The 22,936-nt window shown below is 57.1% G+C and overlaps 1 protein-coding gene across 10 annotated transcripts; it reads right to left on the bottom strand.

Annotated features, from left to right (window-relative positions):
- Positions 1–126: 126 nt before the first annotated feature.
- On the bottom strand, positions 127–22,927 carry Rorc (RAR related orphan receptor C). 10 transcript variants are annotated; one of them, XM_021265956.2, is made up of 11 exons: positions 22,831–22,927; positions 20,940–20,969; positions 10,415–10,500; positions 9,934–10,075; positions 8,258–8,773; positions 7,925–8,046; positions 6,286–6,460; positions 6,055–6,162; positions 5,829–5,939; positions 4,617–4,726; positions 127–746 (listed from the first exon to the last, which is right to left on the bottom strand). In XM_021265956.2, exons 1-11 carry the CDS (start codon positions 22,868–22,870, stop codon positions 585–587), a joined length of 1,602 nt encoding a protein of 533 aa, XP_021121615.2. In that variant the 5' UTR covers positions 22,871–22,927; the 3' UTR covers positions 127–584. The 10 variants fall into 10 exon arrangements, with proteins under 10 accessions (XP_021121615.2, XP_087059582.1, XP_087059584.1 ...); XM_087203456.1 differs by having other exon boundaries at positions 6,286–6,418; XM_087203458.1 differs by having other exon boundaries at positions 6,091–6,162; positions 6,286–6,418.
- Positions 22,928–22,936: the final 9 nt, after the last annotated feature.

Raw genomic sequence — 22,936 nt, 5'->3', positions numbered from 1 at the left:
CCCTGGTCCCTCACCCCCATGCCATCCTCACCCTCCACATAGCCAGTTTTTTTCGACCCCAGGAAAAAGGCAGGTGCCCAGCAACCTCTTTGCTGGACCGAGAAGAAGTAGGAAGTCCACACAATCTAAGGATCCAGTTTCATGTTGTGTACACGTCCTTCCGGGGTCTCACACTAGTCTCTGAGCTTGATCCACCTCCCCAGCGGAAGCGCTGGGGAAGTACAATGAGGTATTTCGAAGGCCTCTTCTTAGCTTCCGAGCCCAGAGTTGAGATCTCTTCATCCAGGCTGCGCTGGATTCTCCCTTTCTTGAGGACACCTTGGTCCCCCTAGAGGTCTTTATATCCCACCCACTCCACCCTTCCAGAAGCCGGGGTGAAGGCTGTGGGGAAGGAGCCCGAACAAGGCTATTGTCCCCTGCTAGGCAAGTCTGGGGGCAGAGAACTGTCTCAGCATTTGCTCAGCTGCCATCTCCCCTGTAAAGGGTGTGGGGCAGGCACAAGGATGGGCTGAGGGTGGAGAAGGGTCCTGGAAGGTGGGCCCGACAGCCAGGCCAAAGGGAGAGAAAAAGCATCCCCCTCCAGGTCACTCGGACAGCCCCTCGGGGGACTCGGTTTCAGTGCTGAAGAGTTCCTTGTAGAGCGGTGGGAAGGCGGCTTGGACCACAATGGGGTGGAGGTGCTGGAAGACTTGCAGCTTCTCTACGTGCTGGCTGCACAGGCTCCGAAGCTTCCCCTTGGGTGGCAGCTGCAGTGGGTTAGTGCAGAAGGAGGGTCAGTACTTCAGGGCTCTTCCCAGAGCCCTTCCTGGGCTGGGATGGCCTGCCTGGCTTTCTTCCTATATGCCTGGCCCTTTGGGGTCCCCGAATCCCCTGAGTAGAATCCCCCAGTTGTGTTCCTGGTACTCCTAAAACAAACCTTTTTCAAGGCCCCTTGTCTTTGTTCACATTGCTCCCCTCATCCTTTCTTGCTTGGCTAATTCCTACTTTGAGTGCCACCCCCTGAGAATATTTCCCTAACTCCCCCATGCCCTGCCTGGATTAAAGGCCCTTTCTTTGGGCTTCTCTCTGCATAGCACTTACTACACTCTAGGAAAAGGGTCGGGCTTCCTGTCTTCCAAGGCTACATTTAAGCTCCTCAGGTACAGTCTGCCTGCCTGCCTCTGTATATTCTGTACCGGTTATAGTGCTTGGCACATGCCAAATGCTTAGTAACGTTTGAACTAAACAGACTTTCTAAGCAGTTTCCTGACACTGCAGGAATAAACCAACCCTGCCAGCCCTCAGCCAGAGAGGAAATGGAAAAGGCCCCAAAAGCCAGGCACAGGGTTATACACCCTTAATCCCAGCTACTCAGGAGATGAGGCAGGAGGATTAGAAATTCCAGGCTAGTCTGGGCATTTCAGTGAGATGCTATATCAAAATAAGAGGAAAAAAGGGCTAGGATGTAGCTCGGCAGTAGAGTTCTTGCTTAGCATGCATGAGGCCCAGGGTTCAATCAACCAGCACTGCAAAAGGAAAAAAAAAAAAAAAAGGCACAGAAGCCCATATGGAGACAGGGAACAACACCTCATGGGAGAAAGGGTGAAAACACAATTTATCCTCTGCAATATCCTGTATAACCAAGAGAGGCTTAAAAACACCTCTCTCTACCTATTACCTCACTCCCCCAGTTTCATTTCCCGGGAAAGTGACCCCTTCATAGCTCTTGAATTCAATTTTTTTGTGTCTACTACTTTATTCTGAGTTTGTCTGGCCTACTGCAATAGCTTCATTCATTCATTCAACAAATATTTGTTGAGAAACTATGAGAATCTTGGCTGGGAAAATGTGATAGACTGATGAGATCAGATCTCTACTTTTATTAAATTTATATTTTAAGGAGGAAACCAGAAAATAAACAAATATAGTTAAATTCCACATAGCAGTGTTTCAGGAAATGACGAATAACATACATCAGATTATATTGTTAGCTATCGGCTTAGTTTATGTAAGTAAGCTCTGAGGTCACTTTACCAGGAAGCTTCCGGTAAGCAACACATGACTGTGCATGATATACTGGATGAGTTCTCTATGGGAAGCTAATGCAGGGTGAAGGATACAGTGCTTAGTGTATGGGGCACTGGTTAGGGACAACCTCTCCTGAATGATGGAGCAAGCCATTCAGAAAACGGGGGAGAACCTTCCTGCAAGTACAAAAGCCCTGAGATGTAATTGGCCTTGATGTGTTCAAGAGACAGCAAGAACACTAGGGTGGTTGGAGTGAAGGATGAAGGGGGAATGTTGTGGCCGTGTCTAGATGTCCCCGCAAAGCCTTGTGCAGTCATAAATGGGGCTTTTCGGAGGTGGCTGGATCTGGAGTGTGTGAGGCTGGGACCAAGGGTGTGTGTTTACTAAGTCAGCCCACTGGTTGCTTTGGTACAGTTCTGGGTAGGATTAAGGGTGCCCCACCCTGGGTATGAGTGCTGCCTGCCCTAAGCACAGAAAGAGGGTTGCTGCTGGTCACTTATAGCTTGCTGCCTTGCTACCTTCTGCCTATGAACTATCTCTCCTCTGCGATGCCCCTCTGCCTCGCCAGCCTGCCTTGGAGCCAGCCAACCATGGACTGAAACCTCTACAAACTGTGAGCTACAAGAAAACCTTTCCTCCTTTAACTTTGGGTATCGGGTTATTTTGTCTCAGCAACAAGAAAAATTAGATAAAACAGTGCAGGGGGTGAGGTCAGAAAAGAAGCCCAGGGTCAGCTCGTGAGTTGGGTTGGTCATGACACGAGACCGTAGGTTTGCATCTCAGCATGACAGGGATCTACAGGAGGGACACGAGGGAACTGCCTTCTTAGTAGGGCCATTGAGTAGGTGCCATGTGGCTGCAACAGGGCAGGCAAGGCTGGAGCAGGGGTCCGTGCAGGAGCCTCTCTAATGGACCTCGCGAGAGCTGATAGCTGTGCAGTGACGTGTGGGAGGCACTGTGTTTCAAAAGTGGATCCAACCACATTTGCTTTCCAGGTTACAGTATCTTCTTCTATCTTGTATTAGATTTAAATTCAAGTTCTTTCAGGCAGAGGCTGTTTAAAGTCATTTCTCTCTTTTTAAGGTCATTTCTGTGTGCTCAACACTATCTCTGTGCATAGCAAGGGCCCCCTTGATTACAGAAATGGTTCCTTCATACTGGTTCCAAAGCAGACTGACCAAATGACACTGTGATTCTATCGTTCCTCTCGCCCTCAGGGCTGCCCACTGCCTAGAAAGAAAGTCGTGACTCTTCCATGTGGCACTGAAAGTCCTCCCTGGCTTTCCTCTGACTTATTTCTCACCCTTGACTCTTGCTACTCTTCCACCTCATCAACCTACCCTGGCTCCTGATCACACGCCTTAGTGAAAAGGTACCATGAGCGATTCTCCATGTATGCATCATTGTTATTGCTATCTATTATTATTATTATTATTATTATTATTATTATTATCATCATCACCATCAGTCCTAGGGATTGAACTCAAGGTCTTTGCACTGAGTTACCTTCCCAGTCCTTTAAAAAATTTTTTATTTTCAGACAGGGTCTTGCTAAGTTGCTTCAACTTGCAGCCCTCCTACCTCAGCCGACAGAGTGCTGAGATTTAGGCAGGAGCCACCAGACCTGGCCACGTGTGCATTATTTTGCCTCCTTTTTATCCATATCATTCTCTAAGCCTGGGATGCCTGTCTCCGCACGAATGGCTGTTGAAACCGTATGTCTTTCATGGCCTTGTCTAAATGGCGCCTTCTCTAGGAAGTCTTTATGATCTGCTCTTTTACCCTCAAATTGCTTTGAATCCCTGTTCTACGCCCTCTTGGTATTTTTCCAAAATCTTTTACAGTAACATATTGGGTGTATGGGGATATGGTGAAAGAGACCTAGGACTAAAATTTGCATTTATCACTTCATAAATCACATAAGTCACAGAAGTCTCCTTACTGCTGCAAAGAATTTTTTTTTATGATAACAAGGACTGAACTCAGGGCCTTTGCACTGGGCTACATCCCCAGCCTTTCAAAATTTTCTGTTTTGAAATGGAGACTTGCTAAGACACCAAGTGCCTAGGCTGTGTTTGAACTTACAACCCTCCTGACTTAGCCTCCCACGGTGCTGGGAATCATAGGCAGGTACCATAATGCCCAGCACGACAGGGAAATTTTACCACTTGTCCTATTGACTGGGTTGCCATGAGGACAAGAGTTCATAACAGTGAAAGCACTTTGTGGATCACATTATTATAATATCACATATCATGCTCTAAGATAGAGCTATATTAAAAGGTACATGAGACTCTTTGTACCAGATTAAAATCAGTTGGTGGGGGCAAAAATGAGTCTCTGTATCTTTCCACAGTGCCTTGCACAAGCAGGTGCTGCTGAGTGTTGGCTCTATTAAGCTGGATTGCTCCCTGGGGGTGCCTTCCCATTCCAGGCTCTCTAACTGTCCATCTCTAGGCACATGGAAGGGGCCGCTCATCCTGCAGCCCCACTGCTGCCGCCTCCGACTCTCCCTCTGTCCCCGGAGCCCCTGGCCCCGATGTCCCAAGCCCTGATGTCACAGATCTGGTACAGGGCCTGGCCTCTCCCGCCCTGGGGGTGGCTCCTACCCTTGCCAGGATGCCTTGGCGATGAGTCCTGCAGAGATGATGATGAAAGGCCAGCTCCAGACTGCACTGCAGCTGTTCTACTTTCCTTTTCTCCTGGAGCCCTGGCCGGTCTGAAGGAGGGGAAGAGACCAGGGCGAGAATAGAAAGAACACGGACACTCATTTCCAGCGAAAAAGAAAAACAAAAGGAGAGGGGCTTGTATCTTTTGGGGGACCTGTGCTGAAGAGGCCTTCCCCGCTGAGTGTGTGTGTGTGTGTGTGTGTGTTATGTTGGTTCGATCATGGTTAAGCTCTGGGATCTTGGGGTTGGCCAGCTGTCTACAAAGGAAATTGGGGAGAAAAGAAAGGGATGGCAGCTTCTCACCTCCTAACTCCAAGCTACCTCTTCCCCTTAACCTGGTATTTCACAGAAACCGGAAACCGTGTGATGCTAGGTACTAGAGTTCGGTCACCAGGAAAGGGTTGGAAGAGAGCTTCCCCTACTCTTACAAGCCTGGCTCTGGGTAGGGGTGGCTTCCAGAGGCCCCTCAGGGCCGTGCCCAGGCCCCTGCAGCAAGAGGTCGGTCCATGGCTAATTTCAACACCCAAACCATGTTTTGCCTTGATTCCCTAAAATACCCGAAAGTCATCTTTAAAGTCTTTATTTCCAGATGGAGGGCCATGTTTAGGCCTCTCTTTATTGTTAGAGCCCAGAAGGCTGATTCTGTTGATCTGCAGTCTCAGGTCAGCAGCCAGGCCACTTCCTGGGGTTCAGCCGCTCCGCTCAGCCCACCACTGCAGGGAAATGGTCTCAGAAGGAGTTCACTCAGAGCAGAGATTCTCAGAGGTGGCCGGGGGGGGGGGGGGGTTGTTAAAAATTCCAGTGCACCCCTGATCAATTATGCCGGAATCTCTGGAGCAGGGACCCAGGAAGGATAGTGTTTAGGCTCCTCAGGTGGTTCCAAAGTGTGTAAGCAAGGAATCTGAGGCAGCGAAGATCAGGCTCACCTCTACCACATCTACGGCCCCCTTTTGCTGCTCTTGCCCGCTCCCGGGTGCTTCTGCATCGTCATTTTAACTCATTTTATCTTACAATCTAGCAATATTGACTGGGGCTCTACTCCGCTGTTTCAAGCACTCGCCCAGACTGAACAGGCCAAGAGCCCAGACTGTTCAGTGTCTTGCTGCGGCCCGGCCCCCTGAGAGTCCCTTCCCCAAGCCTGGCCACACTCACTGGCGTTGATGAGAACAAGGGCCGTGTACAGGGCGATCTCGTCCTCGGAAAGGCGCAAGGCACTCAGGGAGTGGGAGAAATCAAAGATGGAGCCGATGAGCTCGCTGCAGCCTGAGGGAGTGAAAAGGTGAAGCGTGACCGAGGCGGCCCGGGGACACCGCCCTCTGGGTGTCTGGGGCAGAGGGGCTGGCCTCGGAATCGCTCTCATTTTCCCCCTGCCCCTCACCCAAAGCTCGGAACAGCTCCACGCCACCGTATTTGCCTTCAAAAAAGACTGTGTGGTTGTCGGCGTTGTAGGCGCGGCACATCCTCACCAGCACAACTTCCATCGCTCCTGTAGGGGGCAGAGAAGTGGGACGGATGGCGTCAGGCAAAGCGAGGAGTCTCAGGCGCCCCCTGTGTCCCCCCTCGCTCCACGGGCACCAGCCCGCCCCCGCCCCCGCCCCGGGCAGGGCACCTGCTTTCAGTAGGATGATCTGGTCGTTCTGGCAGAGCTCCATGAAGCCAGAGAGCCGCTTAGCAAACTCCACCACGTGCTGGATAGCCTCGGTGAGGCGGTGGGCGCAGCGCTCCCACATCTCCCACTCGGACTGCGGGGGAAGGGCACCCCTGTACTCTCCGTAGGGCCCCGCCTAACAAGCCGAGGGGTAGGCTCTGGACTCTCAACACTGGCTTATGTATTTCTTTATCCTTACGGTGCTGAGGCTCAAACCCAGAGCCTTATGCATCCCAGGTGAGCATTCTACCACCGAGCCACCCTCCAGCCCAACACTGGATCATTATTATTATTTTTTATACTGGGGATTGAACTCAGTGAGTGCTGAGCGACACCCCCACACTTTTTAATTTTATTTTGAGATAAGTTCTTGCTAAGTTGCCCAGGCTGGCCTAGAACTTGCTATCTTCCTACCTCAGCCCCCTAAGCAACTGGGATTACAGGTGGGTGCCACCCTCCCCGAAAAGGGATATGCCCAATGTCTTAATAACCTAGAGAAGCCATGGGAAATGCCAAATGTGTGTGTGTGTGTGTGTGTGTGTGTGTGTGTGTGTGTGTGTGTGGGTTGTCAGAGTGTGACAGAAGACACAGCATAAACCTTGGGGCCTGGTGGACCTGAATTTCACTTTGACTCCACATCTGTGTGACCTTGAGCATGTCTATGAACCCCTCTGAGCTCAGTTTCCCAATTATTAAAAATAGGAATAAAGAGTGCTGGGGATTTAGCTCAGTGGTGCTGCTGCCTGCCTCACAAGCGCAAGGTCCCTGGTACCCCCCCCATAGGAATAAAGAGCCAGTATGGTGATGTATTCCTATAATCCCAGCACTCTGGGAGGCTGAGGCAGGAGGATTGCAAGCTTCAGCCAAGCCTGGGCAATTTAGCAACTTAGCAAAACCCTGCCTCAAAATAAAACATTAAAAATAAAAGGCTGGGGATTTAGCTCAGTGGTTCTGCCACCTGCCTTGCAAGCGCAAGGACCCGAGTTCGATCCCCAGTACCAAAAAAATAAACAAAATAAAATAAAATAAAAGGCTGGGGGGCCGGGGATTTAGCTCAGTGGTGCTGTGCCTGCCTCGCAAGCACAAGGTCCTGAGTTCCACCCCTGGTACCACAAAAAAAAAAAAAAAAGGCTGAGGATGTTGCTTACTGGGAAGGTCCCGGGTTCAGTCCCCAATACTGGAAAAAAAAATAAAAAAAGAATAAGGGCTGGAGAATGTAGCTCAGCAGGAGAACATTTGCCTTGCATGCATGAGGCCCTGGGTTTGACCCCCATTACCCCTCCACCAATTTTTTTAAAAAACAGGAATAAGTGTCACCCTTACAGTTTGGTTGTTGAAAGAGTTGAGAGTAATCTATGTGTGGCATTTAGCACAATGCCTGGTGGAGAAAAGGCGTTTCACCAACAGTTGCTGGGACTCTGATCATGGTTGGTACTGGTAGAGGAGAGAGGGTATACCAAGACAGGTTGAAGGCTGGGCAGCAATTTAATAGGCAAGGCCTAAGGAACAGTTTTCACCCATCTGTTAGGCTGTAGACACACACACAGACACCGAAGCATATCAGCGGTGGCGGGCCCTCCGTCCTGCACCCCCGGTTTACCTTCCTCTGGTAGCTGGTCACCTCCTCTCGGGAGAAGAGGTTGGTGCGCTGCCGAAGCAGGTCCTCCAGTCGCAGCTGACAGGTCTCTCTGTAGGACTTGCAAACGTTCTGCACCAGGTGCTCTGGGGCCGGGGGAGGCACTGCTTGGTCTCAGGCAGACCCTTCCCCTCCCCGTATGAGGACACCTCTCTGCCTGCCCCCCACTCTGCCTCCTCCAGCCCCTTGTCTGGGTCCCCGCAACTCCTGGGGATCGTGTTTAGTCAGCAGGGATGGGGTGCTAGCGGGATCTCCTCCCTCATGCTCACCGCCCCCTCGGCCTCCCCAGCGGCTCACCAGTCTCTTTCAGGCAGGCGTACGGTGCCTCTGGGCTGCTGCAGAAACTGGGGCTGCAGTAATTGTCCGGGCCCTGTCCTGGTTGCCCAAGCCCAGGATGCCTGGGTCCCCCAAAATGAAGTCCACACCTGCCAGGGGCAAGCTGGCTGCCCTCGCCGCAGGCTCTCTCTGCCCCCTCTGCCTTGCCCTGCTCGGGGCTGTACTTGAGGTGGCAGGGGGGCCCGCTGAGCTCTGCTTTGGCCGAGGTGTTTGAATAGGATAGCCCAGAGCCTGAGGCCCTCAGGAGGCCAGGGGGACAGGCAGAGGCCTCGGGCAGGTCAGGCGAGGAGCCCAGGGGCAGCTGCCCGTCAGGGAGCCCCAAGGTGTAGGTGAGGGCGTCTGCTCCGTGGGCCCCTGCGGGAGGGGTCTTGGCTGCTTGCTCCCGTTGCAACTGCAGCTGCTGCTGCTGTAGTTGCTTCTGCACCTCCGCGTGCAGGCTGTCCCTCTGCTTCTTGGACATGCGGCCGAACTTGACAGCTGCAGGAGGCCCAGGGGTCAGGAGTTTAGGGGGCAGCACAGGATCCAGAGCAGGGTCAACAGGCACGTGGGTCAGTGCGGGACACACCTGCCTTCCCTGCCCCAAGCCCAGATTCCATCTTTGCCCCAGAACCACCTCCCTGGTTTTGGGAACTTAGGCTCAAGTCTCCTCCCAGCCCTCATTCTCTTTCCCATTGGGATGTGTCCGGCCGCCATTTCTGTCTCCTGAGCGCTATCTAGGTTCCAAACCAGCTTCGGATAGAGGCAGAATCCCAGAATTCTGACCTCCCGAGACTGGGGCTTGGGGACACCAGGCAGAGGAGGGCCTCGGGCTATATTGGGGTCGGCACGCCTGCCTGGGAGGGCCAGAGGAAGAGAAGGGCTGAGAACACAGGTCTCCCTGTGGTCAGGCTGCAGGCTCCCCGGTGACCTAGATTACCCACCACAGCCCAACCCAGGCTCCGTGGCTGGCTTCTGACATCCTCTTCTGCTCTCTCTTTCCTGCCTTTTGCTCCCCCTGCCAGCCCTCCCAGGTGTGGGGGCACAGCCCCTCGCCCCGCCTGCCCCTGGTACCCCTGCATGTTTCCTTTCGGTTTGTTATTTTGAGCACTGAAAAGTGCTGACAGGCTCCTTCTGGCTCCTCATCACCTCCTCCCACCCCAGCTCCTTCTGTGGTGGGAGTGGGGGGACCGGTGAGGAGGGGGGGGTGAGGAGGGCGAATGAGGCACCAGGAACACAGCCCCACACTCCCCTGCCTGCCGCAGGTTCTCGGGCAATTGGGTCCCATTCCTGGCCACCACCTGGGTCCTAGGATGGGAATGGGGGGCCAGGGAGGGAGATGCAGCTGAACTACGGTGATGGATCAGGAGGCAAAGATGTGGGACTCGAGGGGAGCTGGGTCAGAGGCAGGGCAGGGGGAGAAGAATTCATCCCATGGAAGAAGAGGTGACAGGGCTGGGTGCTTGGGGAAAGGTTTGTTGGGGCAGAGCCTTGGGACGCCAAAGAGCTCTGAGGCAGCGATTCCCAAAGAGAAGTGACAGGCAGCTGTCCAGACGAGTGGCAAGGGACGGATTGGCAGGCTAGCTCTCATCCGGCACAGCAGATGAGGCTGAGCCCTGGACACTCCCGGGAACCCCCGGGGGCTGCCCGCTCGGCCTCACCGTCTCGGGACATGCCCAGTGCCAGGCATTTCTGCAGGCGGCAGTGCTGGCATCGGTTGCGGCTGGTGCGGTCGATGGGGCAGTTCTGCTGCCGCGTGCAGGAGTAGGCCACATTACACTGCTGGCTCCGGCGGAAGAAGCCCTGGGGAAGGCCGGTATGGGGGAACTGAGACTGCCAGGCCTGGCTCTGTCCACAAGTGCCGGCCCCAGCTTCGCCACATCCTCCAGACCACCCTCCGTTTTCTCGCCTCCATTTCTTTCTGTCCTTGTAGTTTGTCCTGCAATTACTTCCCCAGCTCAGGAAGAGGGACTCTTGGGTGCTCAGGGACTCCATGGAGGCACCATCTGGACAGCTCCCTCACTGTATCTGGAGACCACGAGGGCCTTGTCCTCCACGCCGAAGACAGCATGTGTGTGTGTGCGTGTGCGTGTGCATGTGTGTGCCCACACGTGCATGCACAAACATATTTCTACAACTCACCTTGCACCCCTCACAGGTGATAACCCCGTAGTGGATCCCAGATGACTTGTCCCCACAGATTTTGCAAGGGATCACTTCAATTTGTGCTGGAAGAGAGAAGAGAAGTAGGTTGGCCCGGAGGCTTTTCCAGGGTCCACCGCCACACACCTGGGCTGCAGACACAGGGGCCTGGCGTGTCCCCAGCTCCTCCAGCCAGCTCCCTCTTGCTGTTTCCCTCCTGCAAAATGGAAGGAGAAGTGGAGTGGCAAGTGCTCCTCAGCGAAGGCTCTCAGGAGCTGCGCCTGTTCACAGAGGAGGGGCAACCAGGAGTTGTACCAGCTTTATGGAGGCAAAGAGAACAGCTGCAGGGAGGCCACCTGCTCAGCCCTGCAAGTTGAACAGCTCCAGTTGCCCCCTCCTGCACTGGGCCGCAGGAGTCCCCGCTGCCTGACACCTGCTTCCCGCCCTGGGGCTTCCTTTGTGCCTCCCTCCCCCTCTGGGGCTGGGCATGAGTGAGGGGCATGGTAGGAAGATGTGGTACACCAGGCAGGAGACCACAGGGGTGAGGCGGGGATTCCAGCTGTCCTCACCCAGACAGTGACAGCTCGGCCAGGGGCTGCGGAGACCAGGAGCCCAGAGGCGATGGGCATGGAGCGGGTGCAGGGAGCTTGGAAGAAGGGTGTCCGAGCCCAGGGAGAGAAGCAGGCAGGGTTCCAGGGCCCGTGGTCCCAGCAAGGAGAGGGTGAGGGCATCTGTGTCCACCTGTGTGAGCACAGACCCTGGCCGCTGAGCTGGCTGAGGCTAGAGACTGCCTCATCACCCGGTCACTGGATGGGTGAAGGGAGGCCGGACGGTCCAGTGCACATAGCTGGGTCTGCTGCCGCATTCCCCTGGGCTGTCCCCAATGCTGCTCTGTGCATATGGCCCTGTCAATGCCCACGGCTCTTTGCTGAGTTTCAAGTGATCAGCAGGACTTCTCCCAGCCTGTCCTCAAAAGGCAGCTAGGCAAAGCTTGGGGGCCCTGACTCCTGCAGGTGTTTTCAGCACTTCCAAGGACACATGGGTCTCCTTTCCACTGTCACAGACCTGCTGGCTTCCGCTTGGAGTGGGTGGGCTGGGGTGGAGCAGGCCAGAAAAATGGCCAAGGGCCAAAGCTGCTTCTCCTCTGTGACAGGTGTCCCACCTTGGGGCGGAGGAGGTGCCCGCTGGAGGCAAACCCGCAGTCCTGTGAGCTCACCTCCAGCCCCAGGCCTGACCCTTGCCAGTGCAAGTAAAGTGGACAGGGAGCCCAAGGGCTGCCCACCGTCCTGACATTTCTGTTTGCACCGTCCTCAAAGCAGCATCCTCTCTGGCCAGTCTAGAGCCGAGTCAGAGTCGGGAGCTGGCTCCTGGGGGGCGGGGCAGGGTGCTCGCACGTCTGACACCCCTCTACCAGACCCCAATCCTTCTCCCACATGCAGGCACTCTTGCTGCCCAGCACCCACAGTGGGAGCCGTGGTCACCTCAGGACCAGGTGGCAAGCGAGCCTTTCAGATTCTTCCCAGGAAGTACGAGCAGATTTCAATGCAAAGATGGGAGGAGCGCAGAGGGGGCCTGGTGCTGGAAGAGAGGCGGAGTGTGTGCGGGCCCTGGCACTGCTTGCCTCCCACATTCTGCCCGGGCCTCAGTTCCCTTGGCAATGAGGTGAGGATAAAAATACCGCCGCCTGCCCGGGGGACCGTAGGTAGCAGAGTGGTCACGTGACGTCACCGTGGAGGGCCGCGCGCTGCATGTGCCAGTTACTGCTGACTGAGGCACAGCAGAGGAGCCTGCGGGCCTGGTGGGCTGCCCGGGGGCCCCACAGATTCTGCCCCAGCCTGGCACCCGCCCCAAAACTGTGGTATCGCTCTCTGCAGTGGGCCTAAGACCAGAGAGGGGGGAAACCAACATGGGTCACCCGAAAAAGCAAGCAGGAGAGAGATTAGGCCAAGCCACGGTGGGAACTCAGGCTCTGAGCCAGCAGCGAACCACAGGCCTCCCTGCCTCTTCCCTTCTCCAAGAGCCACATCCGCGTGCGTGTGTGCACTGACCACATGGCTGACCCCACACACCTCTCCCTGCCCCGTACCTGACCCGCTGCTTGTCCTGGCCCTCAGAACCTTACCACAGTATCACCATGGCTCTGCCCTACTCGTAGGAAGATGTGGCCAGCCGAAGACCCCTTCAGGAATACCTGTACTTGGGGGATACCAGAGGCCCACACCCCAGACACCGGGCCAAGCCCTCCACCACTGTCCCCGGCCACAGCTCGAGGCGGAGATATGGCGCGAGGCAGGCATGCAGAGTCAGCGGCTCTGAGGGTCAGGGCCTGAGGCCCAGGGGCGGCGAACCTCTGACACTCATGCCGTGCCGCAGCAGGCTGTTTGTGTCACTGAGACCTCTCAAGGCTTCGCCATCACTGCTCTACCCTCTCTGAGGTGGAGAGGCTTCAAGGTTAGGGGTGGGAGACAGCCAGCAGACCTGGAGGTGCAGAGACAGCCACAGAAACACGGGACAGCCCGTGCTTGTGTCTTGGCCCGGTGCCCATTCCCCAGCACTCTCAGGCCACTTGTTCTACTGCTCCCTCCTTCCGTGCCACCTGCACCCCCTTGACTGTCATCACCCCAAACCTCAAAGAGAAAGTACCGGTGCCTGTGAGTGTGTGACTTGTGGAGGAGGGGCTGGGGAGGAGGGCAGGGCCCCGCTGCAGAGCTGAGAACACCCGGTCCCTTCCCTGGGAGACTTACCCCTGTGAGCCAGCCGGGCCGCAAATGCTGGGAACCCAGCCAGAGAGAGGGAGCTGAGTAATCACAGGATTACTCAGACTGTTGCCTGGGAGCCCGGCCTGCCAGGAACTTACCATCTCAGGCCCTGCTGGTGCCAGGAACTAGAGCCAAGCAAAGGTCAGGAGCTGAGCTTCCATCGAGGCCTGCTCCCTCCCTCGGGAGGACATGTGTGCCTCACGTGCCTTGGCCTGTCCTGTCTCACTGAAACCCTCCCCGTAGCTCTCTCCCCAGGCTGACTGAGAAGAGCCGCCAATTCCACTGTCCCAAAGGAGAGGTGTGTGTGTTGCTTCCTGAAATCGCGCACTCACAAGATGACTCTAGCCTCATCTTGGACAAGATGGCCCGAGGAGCTTGTGGAAATGTAGCTCCAGGGGCGTGGGGCACAGTTCAGTAAGACGGCGCTTGCTGAGTCTACACGAGGCCCTGTTGGATTCCCAACACTGAACAGCAGAACAAAATGCGGGCCCCTCTTCAGGAAATCTGAGGTGCGGCCCGAGAATCTGCATTTTTATAGGTTCCCAGGTGATGCCTGAGCTTCCTGGTAGTCAGCCTACACTTTGAGTAGCAAGAATTCGGGCTCTCTGCCTGCTTCTGTGTCAGGCTGCTCCTTTTTTATTTTTTATTTTGATACAGGATCTTGTAAGTTTCTCAGGCTGGGCTTGAACTTGAGATCCTCCTGCCTTGGCCTCCCAGAGTGCTGGGATTACAGGTGGTGTCACTATGGCTGACTTAATTGAACCCCAAGCCTTATACGCACTAAGCACACCATCTCCCACTGAGCCGCACACTCAGCTCGCCCAGCTCATTCTTGTCTTTTCCCTGCCATCCAGGTGATCTCTAAACCTTCATTCTGATGCAGTCCTAGAAAGAAGAAAACGCATCTTCCCTGGACCGCTTCAGACACTGGAGGCTTCATACGGGCCTCCTCCTAGAGCCTGCTATGAGGAGAAATACGGTAGAGGCCAACCTTTCCTGCCTCCAGCCCCTCTAATGGCACCCTCTGCAGCTGTGAGATTCATTGATAGCGCTTTCTGAATGTATCCAGAGCCCGCGGGGCCTGGCCAGGTGCCCTGTGCCAGAGAGGAAGTGGTGGGGTGGAGGAGGGGCTGCAGGCCGGGGGGTCTCGCTCCTCCGTGCCACTCAGGGGTACAGAACCATCAGGCAGAGGGGCTCCGGGGTCCTCCTCCCCTCCTGAGGCCCTGCCAGTCTGGAGCGCTCCTTGCTCTCCGGTAGATAACTGTAGGAGAAGCAGTCACGACCACAGGCACGCGCATTGGCTGCACTCTTACCCCGCGCCAGGCTTCAGATACATTTTTCATTAGTTTTTGCGATATTGAAGATTGAACCCAATGCCTTTCACATGGTAGGGCGGTAAGTGCCCGCCCCTGAGCTGTGTTCCCACTGTGTGATCACAGCCTTATGAAGCAGGTACCAGCAGGGTTGTCCCCATCCCACAGATGGGCATCCTGAGGCTGGAGATAGTAAGAGGCTTGTGGAAGAGGTCGGAGTGGAGTTGGAAGCTGGGTGTCAGTAGCTCCAGAGCCAACGCCCTTGGCCATTGAGCTGTGTGCCTATGAGAATGGGTGCCCACACGCACCAGGAACAGGCAAGGGGCAAGGCCATTCACTGGCTGCAGGGGAAAGTGTAGATGTGAGCGAGCGTGGCAGGCTAGCAAGGAGTTTGGGGGGAAACTCACAGAACCAAAGCCAGGACTCGGGTCTCAGAGAAGATCTAAAGAGAGGTTCTCTCTGCTGCAAATTTTCCTTTGTGGTCCCAGTCCCCTTCTACCTTTACCCATTTCTCTAAGGCCAAGGCAAGCCGGGAGTGGTGGCGCACGCCTGTGATCCCAGCGCTCGGGAGGCTGAGGCAGGAGGATTGCCTCGAGTTCGAGGCCAGCCTGGGCTATGTAGTTCAAGGACAGCCTCAGCTGCATAGCGAGACCCTGTCTCAAAAAATTAAAAAAACAAGGTCAGCCAACTCGTGCATTCCAACACTGCTCTGGAAGACCGCAGCTCCTGCAGTGTGTGGCCTGGGTTTCTCACCTCTTGGTAGGCCTATCTTTGCAGAAATGAATGAATGAATGAATGGATGGGAAAGAGGAGGGCAGGTCTTTTCTTAGCTTAGGCCCTTCCCTTCCCCTTCCCACTGAGACCACAGCTCCAGCCAGGGGTCCCCATCCTGCCACCAGCCTCCCTCCTTTCTTGCTCTCAGTTCCCCCAGCTTCTGCAAAGCTGGGAACCGAGGTGGTGGGCGCCACCACAGAGCCCGGGAGAGGGCGGGCTGGGTGGGGTGCGGGGCTCCTCGGGGCTGGCTGGTGGGCACTGCTACCCAGGCCCGGGCAGGGTCTCCCCACAGCCCCATGAGAATTTTCTGCTGATACACCCAGATCCCAGAGCTGGGAAACCAGTGAAGCTAGAACTCAGGTAGGCGAGGGAGAGTCTGGGGTTTTGAAGAGCCAGAAAGACAGGCAGCACCCGAAACCCCCTCCTGCTGCCCCCGCCACCCGCGCAGTCTGGGACAGAGGAAAGGAGAGGAAACAAAAGAACCCGGGGAAAACAACCAGTGATGGGGGAGGGGATGAATCACCAGGAGGAAGCGCTGAGGAGTGGGAGCCCAGACGGACGGACGTCACAGCTGCAGCCTCCCCTGCGCCTTCCTTCCTCCCCGAGCCTGAGCCTCTGCTGTTCCCCAAGGCCAAAGGCCCAGGAAGACCCTGGCTCTGAGGCCCTGCCCTGTCCTTGGCCCATCTGAAAAATGACCTTTCCCTTCCGGCTGGGCCTTGGAGGGCCGGGGCTGTGTTTCAGCAGCAGCAGGAGGAGTGGGGTGCAGGTTAGGTCTCAGAAGGGACTGGCCGCTGGGCGCCCGGGGTGAGGCTGCAGGAGCCTCCCGTGGAGAGGAAGTGTGGGGAAGCCCCTGTCCCTCCTTGGTTTCAGTCAGCCGCACAGAGCTGGGGATGGGAGCGCGAGCCCCTGGTGGGGCAGCAACACTGCACACATATTTCCACTGGGGTGGAACCGGCGAAGAGTCCACCTGCCAGCACCTTGGGCCCAGGCATTTGGGATTTCTGCTAGGAATGGGAAGGAAGGAAAGAGAGAGGAGCAGAAGGGAGATCAGGGACAGCAGACAGGCGTGTGCCCTCACACCCCCAGGCCGCCCGCCTCCCAGCCAGTCTTCCTGCCGGCCCTGTGCCTCTGGCTTCCACGCTGGCCATGCCCCTGGGCTGAGGTGACTGGTCACCCCCTCTCCTGGCGGACTCCGTAGGCATCACCTCTTCTCTCCCTCTGCCTATGGCTTGTGTTCTGCACTCCAGTGGTCTCTGGGCTTCACTCTTCCATGGTTCTGATTCTCCTGGTATTTATTCATCTCCAGCTCCGTCTAGACAACATCCTCTCCCTCTCTGTGTGTTTCACACATCTGTCCTTTGAGTTTAGTCCCTGCCCCCATACCTTTCTTTTTAGTGCTAGGGATTGAACGTAGTGACACTCTACCATTACATTACATTCCTTAGCTCTTTTTAATTTTTTAAGTCTCACTAAGTTGCCCAGGCTGCACCTAAACTTGAGATCCTCCTGCCTCAGCCTACCAAGCATCTGGGACAACAGGTGTGTACCACTGTGCCTGGCTCTGCCTCTCTATTTCTCGGGCTGTTTCTGCTCCTGGTGTGTCTGGCCCTTGGCCTTGGGATGTGTCACAGTCCCAGACCCCTGTGTGCTCTGACACCCCAGCTGGTGGTGGCTGGCGCTCACCAGGGTTAGAAAACTTGGAGCAATGAGATATCCAGAAATGTCCAGGTGAGAAGAAAAGTAGCACAGACGCCCAGGTGGAAGGAGACCCCCCCTTCTCCTGCCTACTGGTCTGAGTGAGCCATGTGCATGGCGGGAGGCGGGTATAATGCCGAGTTGCCAAGTGTCCCCTTCAGCCCAATTGGCTGGAAGTCCCCGGCTGTGGCCCCCCACGTTGCTGTGCTAAGTAGGGGTCATTTTCTAGGAAGGCCTTTGCTCTAATGGGGAGAAGCTCTGCTCGGCCCCCTGCCCCTTCTGCCCATCGGCTGGTGGGTAGGACTGCAGGTCCCTGTCCTGGAAGTGGAGCTCCTTTCTTGCCCTGGTTCCCTCCCCTCGGGGACCAGGCCTCTCTCCTTGATCCTAGTCTGGGAAACTCTCCTTAGCTGGTTTTCTTTTCTTTGGAGATTCAGCTCCCCTTTTTTGTGGGAGACCAGGGCCTGTGACTTGGCCGCTTCACAGGGTGGGGCAGTGACAAATGGCACCAGAACTGGTCGTTGGGCTGAGTTCGTGGGTCTTTCCAGGACCCCACACGACCTTCCTACTTGTGGGAAGACCCCAGGTCAAAGCCGGGGCTGCCTCAGGCCACAGGGACACGGGCTTCCCTTTTCCTCCTCCGCCCTGTACTCGGACAGGCTCTCTGGCTTCCCCTGCCTGAGCACAGGGCACTGTCTGATCGGCCACCCCTGCTCATGTGGAAGACACAGGACCCAGACATCTGCCCAAAGCTGTTGGCCATGGCTCCAGGCCAGGGAGGGAGGCCCAGGGCTTTCTGCACCCATTTGCAATGCCTTAACATCTTTCCCAACCCCCCATCAAATGGGTGACTAAACCTGGAAGAGCACACACAGACACACACACACACACACACACACACACACACACGCACGCACACGCACGTGTGTGCGCGCGCGGCTCCTGGTTGGATTACAGTTAGTCCTTCGGTCTCTGGTGGGTAGAAAGCATGACACTCAGAGGCCTAGGTGCTGGGGTTGTGACCTCTGCTTCTGCAGACCTCAGTTTGCTCTTGCTGTCCTGCCAGCAGCCCCTTGGGCCTCCTTTTTTGCCCCCACACAAGCAGGCTGGAGGCACGAGGGAAATGCTTTGCTAGGAACCAAGAGAGCAGGTTCAGGCCGCGGTAAAGACTAACTGACCTCCGCCAGCTGCCAGCTGTGTGTGGTCCTGGGTGGAGCACTCCCCTCCTTGGGTCTCAGTCCCTTCTTTGGCACTCTTGGACATTTTTCCCAGTACTCATGACCAAGAAGTTCCTCAACAGCTCTTTCATCTCCGCTGCTGAACGCCTGGGCAGTGAGAGTCCCCATCTGCTCCAGCCATTTCCTAACAGATCTTGACCTTGACCGGTACACACCCTGCCAGGGAGGAGCCCTCAGCACCGTTCACACTGTTCCCAAGACACCCCTCCTACCCCAGGGCGCAGGGATGAGGACAGACCCAGGCTTCCCTGGGCTGGTGACCCATGCACTTACTTCTCATGGCTAAGCCTCGGCCTTGCCAGCCTTGGCTTCCTGTCCTCCTCAGCAGGGTGGTCCTGGGATGGGCACAGCTGGTAGCAGAGGCAGGGGCCAGTCCCTCTCAGTGGTGCTCAGCCTGAAGCTCTGCACCTAGCTCTCCCCCGAGCTTCTGGGCAGGGGGGGTTTAAGCTCTGCACCACACAGGTGGCCAAATAACAGCCCCCCGCCCCCCAGGGGTGCAGCTGGTAGGATGACAGGCGCCCCACGTGGCCAATCTGGACCTGGGGCTGGGTGTGAGGGGTGGGGCAGCCAATCATAGGGGGCGTTGGAAAATTCCAAAACCACAGGCGACAGCCACACGCGGTCAGAGCTGTTTCCACTTGCCAGGGGAGTTCTAGGTGGGGAGCCCAAGTGGAGCTCTCGAGAGTCTGGGGCCAGGCTCCTCTCCTGTCCCTGAGGACCTCAAGCCTGACTCTCTTTGCCAGGTGACTCCAAGGACAGGGGTGTTTCCAAGGTAAGTCACAGGATGTCCGCCTGGGTGGTGGTGACAAGTGCCACCTGAGATCTAGGCTGCTGGCAGTCCTGCCCAGGGGCACTACTCCGGGAGGCTGCCGACCACACACTCTCTCTCTCTCTCTCTCTCTCTCTCTCTCTCTCTCTCTCTCTCTCTCTCTCTCCTCCCCACTGAGATGATGGATACCCCTGCCTTAGGGAAACCTGAAAATAATAGCTGCTGTAATGATCATCGGGCGAATACACAGAATCTGCAGGATCCATTCAAAATTTCCATAGGAGCAGGACTGCCAAAATCAGAATGCACATAATGGTAATCATCACCGCAATTATTGTCCCACTCGAGGTCTTAATAGTGCTTAGTATGTGCAGAAATGGTTCTAAAATAGCTTATGTGGACCACCTAATCCTCACAGAATACTACATGAGGTGGCTACCACTGTCCGCATTTCAGAGAACAGGAAAGTGAGGCCAGAGAGCTTAAGTAACTTGCTCAAGGTCACACAGCTGGAGTGGTAGAGTCGGGTTCGAGCCCAGGCAGCTTAGCCCTGGATCCCACCTGAAGGACAGGAAGTTTTCTCTGGTTCAAGTCTGCTTTTGGAGGTGTCAGCTTGGGAAGTCTGGAGGCAGGGAGGTTTTTTTGTAGATTTTCTTGGACTGGAAGTTCCTACTGATGGGCCAAACAGTTTCAGAGGCCCTCTTGTCCCCTCTGTGCTCTGTGGAGTACTTCAGCCTTGGGGTTCTCTCTCTAGGGTCCCTCAGTAATCAGGCCCCCTCTTGTCTGGGGTTTCCCTGAGCTCCTCATCTGGGGCCTCTTTCTTGAGACTGTTTCAATTCAGGGGCCATTTTCAGCCTCTTGACCCGGGAGGCCTTAATATTTCCTAGATTCTCTGATCCTGCGGGAAGGCTAGCAGCTCCTCAGCCAGCCACCAGCCTCTCTCACTGGCCTGGATCCCCAAGAGGACACTGGACAGGAAGGTGGGGAGATGGTTTCCAGGCCGGGGGGCTACAGAGGGGCTCCCAGCTGCCGCCCTGGTTTCAGTGGGAAGGAATCAGGGCAGGAATGGGGCTTGGCCGCTCCCCGTTCCTACTGCTCCCAAACTCCCCCTTTCACTCTCCACACCTGTTCCCCGCCCGCCCAGGGGATGTAGACAGGCGTCACTCTGACCCGCTTTCCTCCCAGGGCCCTGCTCAGCATTTCTGCGGGGCGCTATGGCTAGCGGCAGGCAGGCACAGGCGAGGAGGCATGGACCAGGATTGTGCTGAGCAAAGCACGCTCCCCACCCCCCACCCCGCCCAGGGGGACGTCACCTCTTAGGTCTCCCCCACCCTCTGTGTGCCCAGCTCTGGGGCCAGGGTGAGGGATGGCAGTGGGTGCTCAGGAGTGGCTGGAGGCAATCAAGGGTGGGCCACGGAGAAAGGGTCCGGGCTCCTACCCCGGAAGGTGTCATCAGCTCCAGGGCCAGTGCCCACGGGAGCCTTTCCCAGTGGTACCTGTGGGTTCGGGCTTTGGGGACAGGCGGAGAGGGCGCGTGTTCTGGGTGGGGGAGCGTCTCCACAGGGAGAGCAGATCTGATGCTCTGAGAGGCCCTGCAGAGAGTGCATAATTGGCTGTGTCCCCGGGGAAGTCCTTCCTGCCGCCTTCACACCTCCCACAGAGATGAACACCAAACCCAGCCGGCTGCCTGCCGAGGCGCCGATTCCGCCTCTCCTTCCCTTCCCGACAGAGCAGCAGAGCAGCGTCCCGGCCCTGCTTGGTTCTTTGTAGTGCTTCCTTCCCCTCTCCAGGCTTCTTTACCAGCTCCCTTTGCCCTTGTCCTCACCCCTCCTTTCTTTTCCTGGACCTCTCTGGAGGCTGCCATCACCCCTGCCATCTGCGTCCAACTCCTGTGCCTTTCCTTCCCCAGGCCCGGCAGAGCGAGCTGGCTCCTCTCCGTGTCACCACACTCAGCACCAATTCTTGCCCCCCCCTACTCACAGGTGTGGGTCTTCTTTGAAGCCAGCAGCTCTGTAAAGAGAAGAAAGCACGTGAGGGGCCCAAAGTTGAAGACCTAGGGAGCCGAGACACCCCACTCACAGGGCCTGTCTGTCTCACCTTGCTCCTTCCCCGTGGGTCCTGGCACCTGAGGAGAAGCCAGGCCACCCTCGAAGTGCCCTCTCCTTCTGTCTCTGATCTGCAGCCATCCTGGTCCTCCTCCAGGTCCTCAAGGTGCCCGGCTCCTCCTCGTGGCCCACAGGACTCACCCACACTGCTCTTGGGCCTGGAACACCCCTCCTGCCCACATCCCGGTCAGGCCAGCTTCTCCCCAAGCCCTCGGGTCTCTGACTAGGTCTCTTTGGCGAAGCCACCTGTGCCCTCTCCCCTGCCCTGGTGTGCACGCTCAGCACCTTCCACTGAATTTCCTGGCCCTTACCACATCACCTAACTGCCGCAACTGCAGCTCGAGGAGAGGGTGAGCTCCTCGGAGCCGGGCTGTCCTGTCCGTTCACCTTGCTCTTCCCAGGTGCCCATTGGAGGTGCACCATAAACTCTGCACCCAGAGCTAAAGCTCTGTGGGAATGAGATCTCTTGGCTTCCTATCTGCCTGGAAGAACGGGGACCTCCAGGGGCGCGGGGCTGGGCAGAGGGCGGAGAGGGTGTTTGGAAGGCAGAGGCCGGGGACAGCTGCAAACGGAGACCCCTTTTAGGCTTCCCCTGCCTGACCGCTTCTCGGCCTTCAGCCAGCAGGGGGAGAATCCCGCCGCCGCCGCCGCTGCCCTGCGGCTGTCTGGGTGAAGACCAGGCCGGAGAGCACAGGTGGGTGGCGGGCAGGATGGGGGCCTCTGAGGAGCAGCTGCTGGGAGGCCTGGGCGGAGCGCTGTCTGGGAGGGGTAGTTCTTTCTCCCACCCAGCCTTCCGAAATGCCCAGTAGGGTCCCCGGGAAGAGCCTGCCTCTGCCACCCTCCGTCCATCCCCAGCACCCACAGATCGGCTCCTCACAGACGGCCCCCTGTTGGTCCCACACAGCCCGCGGCCACTAACCCTGACTGCTAACCTCTGACTGCTCCTCTGCTACTTTTTGCCTCAGCCCCCAGCAGCGCGCGTCTTCCCCGCTGCGATCCCCCCGGCAGGGGCTGCACCTCAGGGCCCGCTGCTGGGGCAGGGGAGGAGGTCTGCCCCGGGTGGGCCCCCAGCCTGGCCCCGCCCAGTTTCTTCCCGACGCGCGACCCTCTCCAGCCTCGGGTACCCCAGCGGTCCGGACGGGGTGCCCCTCCTCCCCGGGGCCCCGGCTGCGGCGCGCGCGCTTCCCGGTGCTCACAGCGGACCCAGCGGGAGGCTGGGACCTGGCTCTGGGGCTTGCCCTGTGAGTCCGCGGGCAGGACCAAGGACTGCCCGACTCGGTCCCTCCCTCCCCTTGGCTCCGTGCCCCACGTTCTCTGCCAGAATGAAAGCCCACACTGCTGGGCCTGCGGGGAGGAAAGTGCCAGGCTCGTGGGCATGGGCAGTGCCGGGGTGTGGCTGCTCCCCCGCCCCGCTCCTTAGAAGCAGGCCGGTCTCCTCCCCTGGGGAAGGAGCAGAAGGTGGCGCGGCCGCCCCCTGCCAGGGGCCGCTCAGACCCGAGAGGGCCAGGCCAGTCCGATCCCTCCCTCACCTGGCTGCCTCGCCCTGCTCCCGTGCCCACCCCCGTCTTCACTCTTCCCCCTTTTCCTGTTCCCCCCTTCTCGCTTCCTGGCTCCTCCTCCTGCTTCTCCTTCCCCTTCCATCAAGACTCATCCTGGCTCATTCCCACCTGCGCATCCCTCCCCCTCACTTGTCCGGCAGTGTCCCCTCTTTTGAGCCTCCTGGCCGTCGTCCCTTCCACCTGCCTGCCAGCCGCAGGGCCTCTTACCCCTCGAGGCTCGGTGGTGTCTCTGTGGGGCCCTGTCCATGGGGCAGCTCCCTGGGTGCCGTCCTTGCTGCCCTGGCTGCCCGGGAGGGCAGGGGGCAGGGCGGGG

The sequence above is a fragment of the Heterocephalus glaber genome, unplaced genomic scaffold (assembly GCF_053883595.1).
Source record: "Heterocephalus glaber isolate CG9 unplaced genomic scaffold, H.glaber_assembly_v1.0 deba00001795, whole genome shotgun sequence".
Lineage (NCBI taxonomy): Eukaryota > Metazoa > Chordata > Mammalia > Rodentia > Bathyergidae > Heterocephalus > Heterocephalus glaber.
Note: the sequence above shows the minus strand (reverse complement) of the source record. Positions and strands in the feature narration are given on the sequence as shown.

Bases quoted from the DNA above. Each gene is read 5' to 3' on its own strand.
- Rorc (XM_021265954.2), bottom strand. From the start codon at position 18,215: ATGTCCAAGAGTGCCAAAGAAGGGACTGAGACCCAAGGAGGGGAGTGC. The intron at 6,163-6,285 runs GTGCCCTGCCCG...TGCCCCCTACAG, and splicing joins GATCATCCTACTGAAAGCAG to GAGCGATGGAAGTTGTGCTG. The intron at 4,727-5,828 runs GTGAGTGTGGCC...CCCCTCCTTCAG, and splicing joins CCTTGTTCTCATCAACGCCA to ACCGGCCAGGGCTCCAGGAG.